Genomic DNA, 17,707 nt, shown 5'->3' on the forward strand with positions numbered 1-17,707 from the left:
AATCCAAAAAGATGACAATACCCATTGCTGGCAAGGATGTGAAGCAACAGTAATTCTCATTTATTGACTGTAAGAATGGAAAATGGCCACTTTGCAAGCAGTTTAGTAGTTTCTTACAAAGCTAAACACAGCCTTACCATAGGATCCAGCAATCACACTGCTAGATATTTTATTTGAAGGTTTATGTCCATATAAAAACCAGCACATAACTTAAAAAAATAAAAAATAAAAAGATTTTATGGGGCGCCTGGGTGGCTCAGTGGGTTAAAGTCTCTGCCTTGGGTGCCTGGGTGGCTCAGTGGGTTAAGCCGCTGCCTTCGGCTCAGGTCATGATCTCAGGGTCCTGGGATCGAGTCCCGCATCGGACTCTCTGCTCAGCAGGGAGCCTGCTTCCCTCTCTCTCTCTCTCTCTGCCTGCCTCTCTGTCTACTGTGATCTCTCTGTCAAATAAATAAATAAAATCTTAAAAAAAAAAAAAAAAAGTCTCTGCCTTCAGCTCAGGTCATGATCCCAGGGTCCTGGGATCGAGCCCCAAGTCAGGCTCTCTGCTTGGTGGGGAGCCTGCTTCCCTTCCTCTCTCTGCCTACCTCTCTGCCTACTTGTGATCTCTGTCAAATAAATAAATAAAATATTTTTTAAAAAATATTTTATTTATTTGAGAGAGAGAGTGAGCATGAGGGGGGAGAAGGGCAAAGGAAGAGGGAGAGGAACAAGCAGATTCCCCACTAAGCGCACAGCCCAGTGCAGGGCTGGATCCCAGGACCCTGACATGACAACCTGAGTTAGATGCTTAACTGACTGAGCCACCCAGGAGCCCCTACCGTGGCTTTATTCATACTCACAAAAACTGAAAGCAACCAAGATGTCCTTCAATAAATGACTGGATAAACAAACTATGGTTTATCTATACAATAAAATATTATTCAGCAATAAAAAATGAGCCACCAAGTCACAAAAAGGCATGAATGAATCTTAAATGCATCATGTGAGGTGAAAGAAGTCATTGTGAAGAGGCTCCACGCTGCAGGACTCCAATCACACAACCTACGGTAAAGCAAAACTCTAGAGATGGTAAGCAGTGGGTGGGTAAGGATTAAGTAAGTGACACACAGGGGACTTTTTAGGGCAGTGAAACTATTCTGTGAGAAGCTGTAAGGGTGGATACATGACACTATCCATAGGCTTCAAAACCCACAGAACTTTATAGCACACAGTAATGTATGCAAATTCTTAAAAAACCATTTTGAAAATCAAAGGATACTGGAGTGATATGTGGAAAATGACAAAAGAATCTAACTATATTACAAATGTATGAAACAGCCTCACTGAGGGGGGACAGAGGAAAAAAGTGCTGACTTTAATAGCTTTGGAAATGAGTGGAATCTGTAAGACTAAAGGCAAAATGAACTGTTCCTAAGCACTCTACTCTAAGTGATAACGCTGTCTCCCACAGAGACATGGGTTAACAATTCTAAAGCCGCTATACATGGATCCTAGAATTTAACACTTAAGAAAATGGAGCGAGTTGGGGCGCCTGGGTGGCTCAGTGGGTTAAAGCCTCTTCCCTCAGCCCAGGTCATGATCCCAGGGTCTTGGGACCAAGCCCCATATTGGGCTCTCTGCTCGGTGGGGAGCCTGCTTGTCTGCTTACTTGGGATCTCTCTCTGTCAAATAAAAAAATCTTAAAAAAAAATGGAGAGTGGATTGTGGGAGCCAGGTTTCTCATTGCTGGAGTGGGAGGTTCCAGATAAACAAGGGGAAGAGGCTAGAATGTGGTAACGGGTTAAAATTGGAGATATCAGCATGAGTTCATGTCTACCTAATATAGATACATACGGTTACATGTAGAAATATAGAGATACACATATTTAAGTATACACATGTACATTTCCTTGTGCCATCTGCTAAGACAGCCTAGAAGCAAGAACACACCAGTAGCAAGGACCAATCTTTAATGCCCAATCTTAGTTTCCAACACCATTCTCCAGTAAAAGGAATAGTGGCTCCTTGAGATATGGTTATTTTAGGACTGGGGTAGGCAATATACAAGACAGAGCATCTTCCAGTGTCAGAAAACAAGAAAATACTTTAAAAAACTCCAAAAATAAAAACACCCACAAGGATAAGGTATGTCAAAGGGACATAAGAGCCAACCGTAAGAACTCCAATGGTCCGGCAAAGCCCTGGCCGGAGACGGCTTCTCCAGCTACACTCTTTCCCAGCTAGGTGATTTCACTTAGTCTCACAGTTTTAAAGATTTTATTATTTGACAGAGATCACAAGTAGGTAGAGAGGCAGGCGCCGCCGGGGGCGGGTGGGGGGAAGCAGGCTCCCCGCTGAGCAGAGAGCCCGATGCAGGACTCGATCCCAGGACCCTGAGATCATGACCTGAGCCAAAGGCAGAGGCTTTAACCCACTGAGCCACCCAGGCGCCCCAGTCTCACAGTTTTAAACACCACCTCCATGCTGACCACTCCCAGTCCCCATGCTCCAGCCTTTCACCTGAGCTCCAGACTGTTCTGCGCTGCTGCCCCCCTTAGGCTTTTTCACCTCGGTAGACAGAACCATCACCGGACCAGCTGCGCGGAACAGAAACCTGAGACTTGCTTGAGACTCCTCTTTCTTCACCTGATTCCCACAGCTAATTCATCAGCAATTCAGCCAAGGTCTACCTTCAGAAACATACCTGGAATCTCTCACCACAGCAGCTTCCTAACTGTTCTTGACTTCCACCCTTACACACTCCTGCCGTTAATTTTCTAGACAGCGGCCAGAGTGAAAAGAAGGTGCTTACGACTTTCAAGACACTTCCCACACCTCGGAATAAAATCTGGTCCCCTGAGAGAGTTGAGAAGGCCCTCCCGAAGCTGGCCCCCACACCCCGCTGGCCCCATCCACTGCGCTCTCCCTCACTCAAGTCTTCTCTGGCCACATCTCCTTTCCTGCTATTCCTGGGCATGTTGAGCTCACTCCTAACTCAGAGACTTTGCTCTTGCAGATCCCTCTGCCTGGAATGCTTTTCCTTCAGATCTCTGCGTGGCTCTGCATTTCATTCAGGGCTCTGCTCAGATCTCAGAGGCCATGCCACCCTATCTAAACAGCACCCCACCAACTCCACGACACTCTATCCCCTTACTCCAGAGCTTCCAGATTCCTCTGTCCACAGCACCCTTACTGCCACAAAGATTTTTTTCAAAGAGCCTACAGGCCAAAAGAAGTACTGTTCAAGTAGTTAGGACCAAAATAAAATCGCTGATTATTTAACTTCTCTAACAACTTAAGTAGCACTTTGAAAATGAATACCCATAAATAGGAGGAAAAGATACTATTTCTATTTCCTTTGAAATAATCAGAATTACCGACTAAGGAGGTGGCTATGCAGGTTGGGCACTGCATACCCTCTCAAACCTTGGAATCCAAGGGGACACCGCTTATGATGTGCCACATTGATTTGTGCCTGGTATTTGCCTGTGATCCCAGCAACCACCCAACCCAGCTTCGCAAAGATACCGTGTCACCAAAAGAAACACAGCATCATCTAATGTTGAAGCTGTGAACTACTTTGAGCTAGAAGGTCACGACACGGCAGACACAACAGGTATCTCTGTCATGTCCCACGGTGGGATGTGTCCCACACCGTGTCCCAACTCTGACGTGTCGCACTGTGAATTCCCTCACAGCGCCGGGGAGCCACAGCATACTATCTGGGAACCACAATCCTGTTACCTCATTCCTCTTAGTACTAATACCATTTGATATCATATCTCGTAAGTATTCCTCAGCTTATTGGAGGCTATGCCCCCTGAAAGGTAAGCTCTGGAAGGCAGGGGCCTTGTCCTCATGCTCTTTCCCAGGTATCTGGATCAGCGCCTGGCTTAGTAACTACTACAGTGTTAAATGCAAACAAGTATCAGGAAACGTAAGCTGAAGCCTAGTTGTGGCATTATCTTCCTGTGTGACAAGTTCCTTCTTTGGGTCTCAGTTTCTTCGTCTACAAAGTAGGAACTTCAGGGGCTTTATGATGGGCCAAGGCAAATTAAGGACTAAGGGTTAGAGCTCTGTTCCCGCATGTGCTTCCTATGGATCTTGTTTTGAGGGGGAGGTTCCTACCAACAGCCAGATTGAAAGGACATCTCCTGGGGACAAGTGGTGTGTCCCGATGGATTCAGCTGCTGTCCATGAGCAGACTTGAAAATCGCTCTGCAGATCTACATCGCTGTGTCTGCCGCAGGACCCAGTCCAGCAAGAACAAGAACATCTTCATTCCTCACTCCGTGCATGGAAACTTTAAGGCATGATTTGGGGGATTTCCAGCCACAAGGCAGTCTTCTCGGAATCTCTTCTCCCCTGAATCTAGCACGGAAGCTGGCTGTCAGCGGCTCTTTGCCAAATTTACCATCATGTAGCCCCATGGTTCCTTCTTGACCACAGCTTCCTGTCCTTCCTCCTCTCCTGCTTCCCTACTCCCACTCTGCCCTTTTTCCGACCTCAGACCTCCATTTCTTTGTCAGCCAATCTAACAGCTGACATCTGGGTTTTTCCTTTCTTCCCATGTTTGTCCAAGTTCTATAAATCCTCTCTCTTGAATATTTTTATATCTGACCCTCTTCCCTATCCCTACGGTCATGCCTTAGGTTAGGCTCTTACTGTTTCTGGAAAGCACATTCAGTGACTTCCCCACCTCCACTATCTCCCCTCTCCAGTCCATTCTGCCACCATCTTGAAGAAAACCCAAATCTGAGCAGGTCATTCCTGTGCCTCAAATCCCACAATAACTTCTATCACCCGTGCAATAAACCCCAAACCTCAGGGTATTACATACAAAGACCTTTGTAATCAGCCCAGACTCCCTTTCCAGCCCCATCTCCTGCCACCCTCCCCAAAACGAGTCACAGCAAAACGACTTCTCTCTTTGCACGCTGCCTCCTCACCCACACCCCTGACCCTAACCACCCCCCAATCCCACCTCCATGGGGTGGGTTTCAGTCATCCTTACAGACTCGGCTCGGGATTCACCTCCTTCAAAAGGTCTTCTCTGGCCCTCGTATCTTCACACACCCAGGGTTTGCCCTGGCAAGGGATTTGTCATAACGGAACCAAAACTGTTTAACTCCTTCTGCCTCCCTTCTTTAGCTAGACCACAAGCTTCCCGGGAGCAGGAGTTGCTTTTTCTCTGTGGCCCTCGGCTCACCACAATTTATGGAACATATCAGGCAGCCAGTAGACACACGTTGAACAAACAGCCACAGGGCAGAGAGCAAGTGCAGCATTATTTCTGGTTATTTGTTTATTTATTTATTTTTATTTAAATTCAATTTTGTTTTTAATTAAAGATTTCTATTTGTTTGAGAGGGAGAGCAGAGTGAGAGAGAGAACACAGTGGCAGGCAGAGGGAGAGGGAGAAGCAGACTCCCCCCTGAGCAGGGAGCCCGACTGGGTCTCAATCCCAGGACCCTGCGATCGTGACCTGAGCCAAAGGCAGCAGACACTTAACCGAGCCACCCAGGTGCCCTCTGGGTGCTTTCCTGATGACCATCTTTCACACCTACAAGTGACACCATGTCCCTGAAGAGACTATGGAGGAAGTAGGTCAACCATAGTAACAGCTTGATCTGGTGTATAAAACTGCAGAAGTGTTGTTCTTGCAAATTCTGTGCATTGCACTGCACAGCTTAGAGACCACACCCCCTCTCCCATGCGTGGCTAAACAGATGACAATGCCCCTGGAGGCCCCTTCCTTAGCCCAAGCAGCAACAGAGCCTAAAACAGATCCCCCAATTCCTGATCTGAAACCCAAATTCCAGGTGACCTTGGAATTCAAAACTCAGGGGATTTTATTAATTTATTTATTTTAGATTTTTTACTTACTTATTTGACACAGAGAGAGAGAGACAGAGAGGGTACACTAGTTGGGGGCAGGGAGAAGGAGAAGCAGGTTCCTCATGGAGCAGGGAACCCAATGCAGGATGCGATCCCAGGATCCTGGGATCATGACCTGAGCCGAAGGCAGATGCTCAACCGACTGAGCCAGCCTGGTGCACCATCATTTGGGGGACTTTGGAAAACTAATATGTTACCTACGCTGCCTATAATACAACACCCCCAGCAGAGTCTGAGGCGACACCAAGGAATCAAGCACTTTAATTCCACAATGCAACCTAGGAGTAGTCATACGAGGTGGGATAAAGAAAGCCTATAAATAGCCTCATGTCAGTCCAAGCAAGCCTTATTGCCAAACTGAGCTTGGGCCAAACTTGCAAAAAAAAATTTTCAGTCTTTGACGCTCTCAGGACTTCAGAACTGCTAATAAGGGAATGAAGATGGTAGTTAAGGGCATGGCCTGACAAAGCTACACACATCAGAAAGGAATAGAGTATATGTATGTGCACATATAAAACAGGCTTATAAATATACCCATACATTTTACAGACATATACGTACACACATTGGAGAGCCTGGAAGGGGAGAAACCAAAGGGTCGAGAGTTGTCATTTCTCCGAGGTAGGACTTCGTTCGCTTTTTGCTTATAGGCACTTTCAAAGTTAGCTACAATGTGTATTTTATTTATATACATCTATCACAGGCTTTGAAATCGAAGACCCAGATTCCATTTTGGACTCTGCCAGTCATTAGCTCTATGACTATGGGCAAGTCACTAACTTCTAGTCACTAACTTCTCTAAGCTTAGGCTCCTCCACTGACCAGAGATAACAGTGAATCTGCCCTCTATGGTTGCCATCTTCTCTTCCTATGGTTAACGAGAGCCTCTCCCTCCCTGCAAGGCCAAAAGGAGCTCTAGAAGCCAAACCAGACCTACTGAAGGCCCAATCTTCAAAACCAAGACAGGAGGCAAGGTCTCAATGCCAATGTCTTGTGGCCAGGCCTATCACTGACCTGGAGAGGGGGCTTTTTTCTCAAACAGGACATCACAGGAGGAAAAAACAGTAAATTCAAACCCAAATTCAAGTATCAGACTTCTTTCCAGAATTGTCTGTGAGGCAGCAACATTCTTTCTTTTTTCTTTTTCCCCAGCAACATTATTTCTTAATTCGGTTGCCCCTTCTATCACACCCTCTTGCTCCATTGCCTCCTACAAGTCCCCTAGTTATCTGGAGGTACTCCCCAAGATCTAGACCAGCACAGTCCGACAGAACTTCCCGTGATGGCAGGAATGTTCTGCAACTTCACTGCCTGAAACAATAGCCACTAGCCACACTGAAACACTTGAAATGTTCAGAGAGCGAATGAGAAACTGGATTTTTATCTTATTTACCTAAATGAAATGTAAATAGCCACGTGTGGCTGCCAGAGAAAGTCGTGCAGATGGTCGCACTCCTTCTCTTCCACGAGAATCCTCAATCATCACAGTCCACTCCAAACGGAGCTGTCCAGCTCTGCCTGAGCGCAGTCCTGTCACCGTCTACACCTCCACTCGCCGTCCTATGTTGATCCGTCCCAGGGAAAGCGGTCATTGGACTGCTCGACGCTCTCTCCCTGAGCTATCCCTTGTCACCTGCACCTGCCCTGTGCCTGCCAGCCCGGTGGGGATACAATCCTGCCATCCACTCAACCCCCTCGCTCAACCCTCTCACTGGGCCCCCAGAGCTGATGGCCTCGTTCCTAAGGCTGCCTTCTCCCAGGCCAACCTCTCCTCAACTTGTCACCGCAAGAGTCTCCCACTACAGGATCTTCTCCCTTCTCCCTACCCAGCTTTGTGTCTGGAGGTGGCCGGACTGAATTCTGGTTTCCTATCTCCCTGCTCCAAAGCTTTCAGCGCTGCACTGCTGCCTGCAGGTTAAGATGCAAACTGGTTGGACTAGCAGATGAGGCCCTTTGCAAACTGGCCCTCCTCCCCAGCTCTCAGCTCCACCACTTAGAAATAGCCCCATCAAAACAGCCACAGCGGCCAGGTTATCCAGCCAGGTTCATTGTGTAAGCCACCCTCACACCTGCCTCTAGGGGGAAGCCCCTCTCCCTCACAAGGCCCACTCCCCTAGTCCCCGGTCTCATTTCTCCGACATCTTGAGACCTTCTTGTCCATAGAACTTGTGTGGCCTTCTAAGAGAAATTAGAGTGTTTGGGGAAAGAAGTCTTGGGCTTTAGAATAAAACAGCCCTGGCTTTGTCACTGACTCCATTCATTACCTTGTATGAAACCTCAAGCAAGTTACTTAATTTGTTTCCTTATTTGCAAAATGCAGATGAGACCACCGAACTTACAGAGAAGCCAAAGGAATAACCAAATGAAATCTAACTGGGTCAAGAGAGTAGCACAATGCTTGGTACACAGCAGACCAGCAGAAACAGTTAGTGCTTTTCCCTCTCCCACTTGCCCCCACAACACTCCTCACCCCCCACTGCCCTGATCATAAAGCCTACCATTTATCAAGTACCCTCTAATTGCCATGGATTCTCCTAAGTGCTTCTCTGTTATTTCCAATTATTGGCTTCTTTTTGCAAATAAGGATACTGAGGCCCACAGCAGAGAGCAGACGCACCCAAGGACACAGAACAAAGCCAGTAAATGGCACAAGTGACATTAAAGCCCAGATCTGCCTGCCTCCACAGTCTCCCCCTCTGCAAGCACGAGCACAACATCTTCGATGAAACTGTCAACTTGCAGAGGTGAGTTCTCTATGAGTCTGTCTGGATAACAAAGCAAAAGTACTACTATGGTGTCCACCGTCCACCGGGTATGTGGGTGTGTGGCTGTTAGTGCTGGATGGAGGCCATGCCCTACCCTTGCTGAACATCTACCAGACAGGTCTGGGAGGACCCTTCCTATCTTCTCAGCTACTGGCCTTCGCATTCCTTTTCCAGCACACTAGAAGAACCGGCAAAACCATGGGAGAAAAATACCTCACAATTCAAACTGTCAGCAGTGAGTGAGCTGGTTCAGTGCTTATCAGTGACACTGCACTGCGTACACAGGGGGCCACACTGTGCACTGTCGCAGCCTACAACAGCAACACATAGTGGCAAGGGATACACTCAGCTGGGGTGCCTGGGTGGCTCAGTAGGTTAAGCCTCTGCGTTCGGCTCAGGTGGTGGTCTCAGGGTCCTGGATTGAGCCCTGCTGAGCAGGGAGCCTGTGTCCCCCGCCTGCCTCGCTGCCTACTTGTGATCTCTCTCCTGTCTAATAAATAAATAAAATCTTAAAAGAGAGAGAGAGAGAGAGAGAGAGAGAGAGAGATACGCTCAACTGACAGGAAGATAAACAGATCCAGATCCAACTACCCAGAATCCAAGTCAAGGCTGTGTTAATGATGACAGTGATAGAACCACATCGTGAATGATATTAATAGCAAATACTCAGGGCTTACTACATGCCAGGCATGGCTTTAAATGCTCTCCATTTATTTAATCTTCACAGCTACTCCAGCAGTAAGTGCTATTATTATCTGCACTTTACAGACCAGAAAGTAAATACAAAGATCTTCAGTAACTTGCCCCAGAACACAGAAATAATAAATGGCACAGCCAGGAGTCAAACCCAGGGAATCTGGGTCCAGGGCTTGTGCTTTTAACCAGTAAACTATATTAACTATCAGAAAAACGTGAAGTTCAGAAAACATTTCTAGCAAAAGAAACAATTTCAGTACAATGATATGGCATTATGGTATCCTCAGAAAAAAGGAATCATAAGTAGGATAAACAAGTAGGAAGGGAAAATTTTGTCTCAGAAGCCTTAGGGGAGGTGAAAGGATGAGGGCTCAAGCATTATATTCAAACTGACAGCCGGGTTCTGTTCTCAAGTCTGTCACTGACCAGTGAGTGATCACAGGCATGTTACCTACCCTCTCTGAGCCTCAATCTATCCATCTGAGAAACGAATATCCTCTTACTGTACTTTTATGGCACATGTGAGACCCACAGACCCATAGTAAGCACTTAATAAGTGGTAACTGAAAACAATAATAGTTCACATACATTTTTATAAACAAATTTTTATTTTAAAGGATTTGTTAGTAATACATATATACTAGTAATATATAGCCAAGGTGTTAAGACTTTGAATGCCATATAGAGCTTGGATTTTACTCTATGATAAACGGGAGCTAGGGGACGCCTGGCTGGCTGTAGGAAGAGCAGGCGACTCCTGATCTTGGGGTCCTGAGTTTGAGCCTCATGTGGGGCATGGAGTATATTTAAAAAAAAAAAAAAAAAGGTGGGAGGAGCTATGTAAATAGCGCACAAAGCAGGAAATCCTGGAGAAAAGCCTGTAACACAGGGCACCCAGCATTACAAACAACGGAAAGAATCAATTTTTCCTATTTCAGCCTAACCACCACCCAAACAGTTCGGTTACTTTATTAAAAGTTGAATAACTAGGGGCGCCTGGGTGGCTCAGTGGGTCTTCAGCTCAGGTCATGATCCTGGGGTCCTGGGATAAAGCCCCGCATCAGGCTGTCTGCCTGCCTCTCTGCCTACTGTGATCTCTGTCTATCAAATAAATAAATAAAATCTTTAGAAAAAAAAAAAGTTGAATAACTATGCTTTTTCATTTTCTCTTCTTTTCTTTTCTTCCTTTAGAGATCTCTAAAAACATATCCTGTTTCCTACAAACCGATAAGCCCTGGCTTCAAGCTCCAATCTGTACCCTGTGCAAATCCGACTTGGGTTGGCAAGGGCTAACCATGACCAGTTGAGCTTTCTTTCTTTCTTTTCTTTTTTTTTTTAATATTTTATTTATTTATTTGACAGAGAGATAGCACAAGTAGGCAGAGCCACAGGCAGAGGGAGAGAGAGAAGCAGGCTTCCCACTGAGCAGGGAGCTCGATCCCAAGACCTTGGGATCATGACCTGAGCCAAAGGCAGATGCCTAACCGACTGAGCCACCCAGGCGCCCCCCAGTTCAGCTTTCAAGGAGGAAGACTCCAGTGCAACCACTTCACAGCAGTAGGTTATAGTGGTAACAGACCACTGGACAGATGACGTAACTTTTTCCCTCCAGACTCTCCCTTCGCTGGACCTTCTGTGAACTGACTGCGTCTGGCCATACAGCTAAAAGAGAAGTGGCAAGACCAAACCAGGAAGGGAGGGAAGAGGAGTTCAGAGCATGCTCAGAGAGGAAGGGGGCAGGAGCTGCTCACGTGACTAAGCACTTCAAGGGATGAACTGCCTGGGTCGCTATAGCTCAAAGTCACAGGCATTTTTTGAGTACCTATGATGTGCAAGGCTGAATCTGGCTGGCATTTGGGGGAGGGAGGGAGAGGATGCAAAAATGCTAAGACAGCAAGTTCAAGCTTGTAAAAATATAGCTGAACGATCAGTCAACAAAGATGAAAACGCAAAGGGCTTTATCCAAAAATTACCAGCAGTCAAGTTTGAAGAAGAGGAAATGAAGGTGAGCTGGGGCAGATAAGACGAGATAAGATAGCAGGGGGCTGAAGCCAGGCTGTGCAGGACTTGAACGGCCATGTGGACACGAGGAAGTGGCAAAACACTCAAGTTCACATACAAAATAGTAGGGTAAGATAAAAGTTAGAGTCTAAGGAGATCCCTACGGAGAAGGCTTAAGGTTAGGAAGGCTTGTAGGGAAGCCACTGGGTTCATTCAGGTAAGAGGCTACTTATATGAACTATGGGATTAAATTTTTTTTTTTAATTTTTCAAAAAATTTTAATTGCAGAAAAAGAATGGATAGAATGTGGTTATTAGGAGAGGAGAGGGAAGAGTCCAGGATGACTGAGGTTTTTTAGTGACTGTATTAACAGAAAGGAAACAGGAGGGAGAGCAGAAGAAAGATGATGAGGGGTTACCTGGAAGAAACCAGCCTAGGATAGGCCCTGAAGAGAGCAGCCAGTTTCTAAGCTCTGGGAAGTACGCATTTGCAATTCCTGAATGTGTTTCCCAAAAGGAAGCACCTCTAAATAATTCAGAGTTTCTCTCCCTCCCTCTTCCTCTGACCCTCTCCTCAAATAAATAAATATTTATAAGTAAATAAACAAAGGGACGCCTGAGTGTCTCAGTCGGTAAAGCATCTAACTTTGGCTCAGGTCATGATCTCGGGGTCCCGGGATTGAGCCCTGCATCAGGCTCTCTACTCAACAGGGAGTCTGCTTCTCCCTCTCCCTTTGCCTGCTGCTCCCCTGCTCATGCTCTCTCTGTGTCAAATAAATAAACAAAATCTTTAAATAAATTAACTAAATAATTCAGAGGTAACCTTTTAAGAGACAAACATTTACTCTCCTTGTATAGATGGAAGAAAGGAAAATCAAGAGACACAGCTAATATTATACCAAGGTGATATAAGGAAAATAAAAATTAAAATATCCAGGCCACTTAGCCACACAGTTTGTTCAAATCCTCATCATTCATCCAGCTTCTGCCAGCTAGCCTAAGCATCATCACTGGTAAAGCCTACAAATTTGTTACAGTATATTTTAAGCAGCAAAGAAAACATGCAAGTCAGCTAACTTTTATGTTCCAACACTGTCTTCCCTCTAATAAATATTGATGCCTCTCTTCCTGAACCTTCAGTCCCTGAGGAATTTTCTGTGCAGAGCTCTACTTCTAAGTGAATGTTTGTGGGTCACTTCTCTTGCTCTAGACTCCCACTGTAGAATTCCAACAGAAACTGTTTTCTGAGGGAAAGAAAAGTAGGGGTGGGGGGGGGGGGCTCTCCTGTTCTGGAAAGGAACATGAGGTTAAATGGGACAAAGAGGGAAAATAGAGAAGGGAACAACAAAAGAAGGAAGAAAAAAGAGCACAGTTCTCTTTGTTTAAAGAAACAAGGTGATTCAAACTCATTTGCTTAGAAGCCAGTGGAGCTTCCCACAAAGGCACAGAGAGAGAGGATGGGCAATATTCCCACCTGCAGAAACATCTAAGAGAATTCCTTTTCTCCACGCTAAAAGGATATGTTGGTCCCAGAGATTTTACTTACTGAGAGGGGAGGGGGTGAGGGAACTGACCATCCCAGGGGTTATTTTTCCAACATTCTCTCTGGCTTCTACCCTAGTGATCTAGGTTACCCTTTAGGCTTGCCCTGAGATATAAATAGCATTCATTTCCTTTCTCAGGCCAGACAGACTTTAATGCTTTGTTTCCTGGGTCCAGGGGAAAAAATACTCACAGCACATCTCATTTGCAATCTGAGTTACTACAAAGCTGCCTCATTTTGAATCAACCATGGAAATAAGAAAACCACTTCAAAAGACCAAAATTTGTTTGTTATTACCACTTTGTTAAATCAGCCCAGAAGAGCCCCTATGGCACTTCTGAGTAGTTCTTTCCCTTTCTAGCGCATACCTTAGAATCTTCCAGAACACAGCTCCAGGTCTTTGCATGTGCCCAGGATGAAATGCAGGTGAATGTTTTACAGAAGGACAGTGATGAGTGCAGAGGCCTATGCAGGATACCCCAAGGAGCTTTCTGGATAAAAGCACCTTCACTTGCTGGATAGGACTAAGAAGGCATTTGTCCTTATTCCTTTTTATGAAAAAGCTTCATCAAGAAGAACAAATAAGTGAAGCAGAAAAGTCCCCACCTATGAGGGCTACTTGTCTGAGGCCAGTGCAATTTCTTAGCCCAAGAAAATCAGATGAACAGGCTACCACTCCACCTGCAGCCCACATTTCAGCAACACATCTGTCAGACCCCTCTGTTAGACCGTCAGCTCCTTGAGGGAGCCCTGTTTCTTCTGAAGTGCCTCCTGAGTAGCATTTTTAAAGCAGCCTTTTGCCTCAAGTTGGTTCCTCAGGCTATCAGGAAGTGGATATTTTGATCATATGCATATCGGAAGAATCCAATCCACTACCTGTTTCCCTTGGGGCCCCCGGCTATCCAGAACATCCAGAGGAGGCCCAAAGAGGGACTCTCCTCTGAGGCCAGAGCAACTCTGGAAACAGAGATGAGAGATAGAACTAGGGGCTTGGTGTTCTCTTACCAATCTTACCATGAGCAACTTAGCAATTAATCGCATAACCCCACTTACTGTAGGTACAAAGATGGGGCCAAGTCATTTTAAACCAAAAATAAAACCAAAACCTTGACAATAATTCCTCACCAGCATGTGACTAGGTTTTGTTCTGTGAATGGAAACGAAAGATTCTGAGATCCCTGCACATTTATCACCCATGGGCGGACAAGCTGCCTTCAGAGCTGTCCGGACTTCTAGAAGACCTCTCTCCACTTAGGGAATGAAGAACTCCAGCAACCTGGTGCTGGCCAAGAACACACGACCCACCCCCTTCCGTGGCCACTGGGCCTGTTCTCAGTTGTAGGCTCTCACAGCCCCAGCACCACAGCCCAGAATGTCATGGGAACTGAAGCAACAGCCCTCTCAAGAGCAGTAGTTCAAGTGAGACGAGATAAGCCCAAGAAAGATGCAAACTGTCGGCACCCTCAGGTGCCTCAACTGCGCCTGGTAGCAGCTGCAATGAAGGAAAAGCATAAGCACTAAGGAAGTCCTTTGCTCACCCAATTTCCTCTCATTTTACAAACTTTGTGCAACATGCTATCCCCACCCAGCCCCTCATAGTTTCCAAGCCTTATAAGAGCAAGTGGAGTGCTGGCCACACTTATACAGCTACTTGACAGGCTCTTCATCTTTCGCAAATGGCTGAGAAAAGGGGCACGAATGGGTACCAGTGGTCATGCCAGAGCTCACACGTAACTGGTGCCGCATGGGCACACCCAGGAGAAAAACATACCAGAGGGCCCTTGCAGAAAATTCAGGAGCTGGACAGAAAATCCAGGTCTGCAGGTCCTCCCAAAGCACCAGACTGACCCACACTTGAGCCCTGGGCCTCTCGCTTTCCAAAAGACTACCTCCTGCTCAACAATTGGCCTTTTGTGCTGCACAACATTCCCCAGTAAGGGCTCGGTTTAAAGAACCTAGTCCCTTTCACCTGTAATCTCATCCTGGCCTCCAGTCCCAGGGTAGGCAGGGCTCTCTCGGACTCCAGATCTGTGCACACCCCCATCGATCACCCCCATCTATCTTCGGGCGAGCCGAAGACCGACAAGAGAGCCGGGAAGCCCCAATACACATACCCTTCCTCGCCCAAAGGAAAGCTCCGTCATGGCGAGCGCACCACCAACACAAGCCAAACACGCAAGGTCAGAATGGAGAAATCGAGGCTCAGAGAGGGGCAGCGACCGGCCCCAGGTCACACAGCGAGTCAGGAACGGAGCTTTACTACAACCCCAGCCTCCGGATCCCTGAGCACCACACAGCCATCCGCCTGCCCTCAACCACGCCGGCGAAGAATAATATCCCCACGGAACTTCAGTCCCAGCGTCCCCGCCTCCGAAGGGCCAGGACCTTGGTCTTTGCCCCGTGCGTCCACCGGCCAAACCGCAGACCGTGCGCGCCCGAGGCGCGAGGCCCGGGCCCGTCGCCCCTCCCCGCCCCGAGCCCCAGCCCAGCTACCCACAGCCCGCCAAAGACCTGCAGAGTCGCAGTCTCGAGAGCCGGCGGCGGCGGACATTTCCCTGCCTGCTTCTTCAAGCTCTTCATCCCGCCGCCCGCACCGCCCCACCCGCTCCGCCCTCAGAGGGGCCCACCCCGCTTGTCACCTCCGCCAATCGAAGGCCGATCTTTTCCATAGCCCCGCCCCTAAACAGAAAAAGTGCCCGCCCCCGTAGCCGCATCTCCTCCAATCCCTACCAGCCGTTTCGAGACGGATACCTGCCTCCGCCAATTCCGGCGAACCGCGGCGCGGTACCTGGAGGCGAGTTCCAACCGAAAGGCGTGGGCGGCTCGAGCTCCGGCCGGGTGCACCTGTATGCAGACAGCCACAGGAACTCAGGATCTGGAGTCGCAGGGTCGAAACCTGTGGCGGGAATATGGAGGGAATGCTGAGCCATGGGCTTGAAGGGCCTGTTCCACCTCTGCATGACTATGCCGGTGAGCAAGTCGCTCAGCCTCCCGGGAGGGTCCCTAAGCCCGCTTCCCGGCAGACGCGGGGCGTTTCAGATTCAAATGCAATAATAAATGTGAAAACACAAGAAACCTTCCAGGCTAGACCCGCACCACTATGTGCCAATGCCTGCGCTTCCCTTTGTGTTACTCCTTATCCTCACAACTAACTTCAGGAGGTAGGGAACAATTACGCCATGGCAGCTGAACTCGGAGACCTTAAGTCTAAGGTCAGGCAGAGGGAATTCAAATATCTGTCAGTAGTAGGGAGCGGGTAGGGTGTTTTAATGGCCCATAATCTCCCTCAGCGACTTGTAAACTACTCCAAATAAACACACACTCTAAGTGAAAGCAGCGAGCTTACTCTGGGACATGCCTTCAAGACAAGGCCTCTCAATGACAAGCCTTCTGGTTCCCGCTTAATCAGACTGCCACTCCTTCCTAGAAAGTCTTGAATGTTTCTGCCTCTCACTCAAACCCAGTTCTGTCTCAGCCCCAAATGCTTTTGGTCTTCTATGTGCTTTTGCCTGGTCTTGTAAAACTGCACATACCTGATCGAACTGAATTGGATTTGCAAGAGCATCATAATTGAAGACATTTGGGTTCCAGGTCCCAGTGTGGCACTGCCAGACACAGTTTTTAAATTTTTTTCAGCATTTACATACTGTTAACCCATCCTGTGCCTCATCTGATCCTCACAAAACTCTTGGAATAGTAGGGAAGGGAGGTTCATATCTCCACTGTACAAATGATAAAGTCAAGGCCTAAAGAAATAAAACATACTGTTCACATTCATGACTAGGAAGTAGCGGAGCTGGGATCCGAACTGAAATTTCTGGACCCCGTGGGCATGAGTTAGAACCTGGGGTTGCAAATCTCATCATAGTACTTCCATCGATTAATGAGCTTAGGTAAGTTATTTACCTTCTCTATGTCAGTTTACTCATCTGTAAAACAGGGTATCTACTCTTCAGCATTGCTCAAAAGAAAGAACAGGAGAACATGGTTGGTGTGCGTTGTCTAGATGTCTAGGAAAATATCCGGGACATAGTAGGTGTTCATTTCATCAGCTGCTTCTTTTCCCTAGCTGTGGTTTCTTGACCAAGGTAGTTCCACTCCCTGGCCTTTTGTGCTGCCCATTATCCACCAAGGACTGGGTGGAGAAAACCTATCTCCTTTCACCTTTCACCTCAGACCTCATCCTGGACTCCAGTCCCGTTATCTGTAAAATGCAAGGGCTGGGCTTGTAGACGACACCCAAGAGCTTTCAGCAGTGAGAGTCCCCTCTTCTCTGGGCCCCTCCCTGAGGAAGTCCACATGGGTTGACTGCTCAGAGAAGAAATTGATTCAGTGCAGGTTCCTGCTGGTTGTCCCAAGTGTGGGCCCCAGAAGGCAGAACAGGGAAGACAGTGGATAGACACACACTTAAGCCTTAAAGAGGGAAGTCGTCCTCGACTCCTCTCTCTCCATCTTCACGCCGGCCTCAATTTCTGTTCTTGCATTCAACATATATCCATGAAGGATCTACCAAGTGCCAAGCACTGTTCCAAACACTGGGGGTAAATTTGTGAACACAACTCGAACTCACTCCCCCTGGGGGGAACCTTCATTCCTTTCAGTTTGAACTCTCCGGTGCACACTTTGCTCCCTGTCCCCATTACCAGGCCCTAGCCTAAGCCTCAGTTTTGTTTGTTTGGGTTTTTTTCTTTTAAGATTTATTTATGGGGGGGAGGAGAGAAAGAGGGAGAGAGAATCTTAAGCAGTCTCCCTGCTGAGCGTGGAGCCCAACATGGGGCTTGATCCCCCAGCCCCGAGATCATGACCAGAGTTGAAACCAAGTG

At 47.4% G+C, this 17,707-nt stretch overlaps 1 protein-coding gene across 7 annotated transcripts in view; it reads right to left on the reverse strand.

Annotated features, from left to right (window-relative positions):
- Positions 1-17,707, reverse strand: part of INPP5B (inositol polyphosphate-5-phosphatase B) — a 48,422-nt gene that overhangs the window by 24,497 nt on the left and 6,218 nt on the right. For 5 of the 7 annotated variants that reach the window (XM_059377326.1, XM_059377331.1, XM_059377328.1 and 2 more), the window contains one exon: positions 15,640-15,780. In XM_059377326.1, the coding sequence (XP_059233309.1) occupies positions 15,640-15,780 (141 nt within the window). Of the gene's footprint in view, positions 1-15,635; positions 15,781-17,707 lie in introns of all 7 variants that reach the window. The other 2 variants (XM_059377327.1, XM_059377332.1) reach the window with 2 other exon arrangements.

Source organism: Mustela nigripes, chromosome 14, assembly GCF_022355385.1.
Source record: "Mustela nigripes isolate SB6536 chromosome 14, MUSNIG.SB6536, whole genome shotgun sequence".
NCBI classification, from domain to species: Eukaryota; Metazoa; Chordata; class Mammalia; order Carnivora; family Mustelidae; genus Mustela; species Mustela nigripes.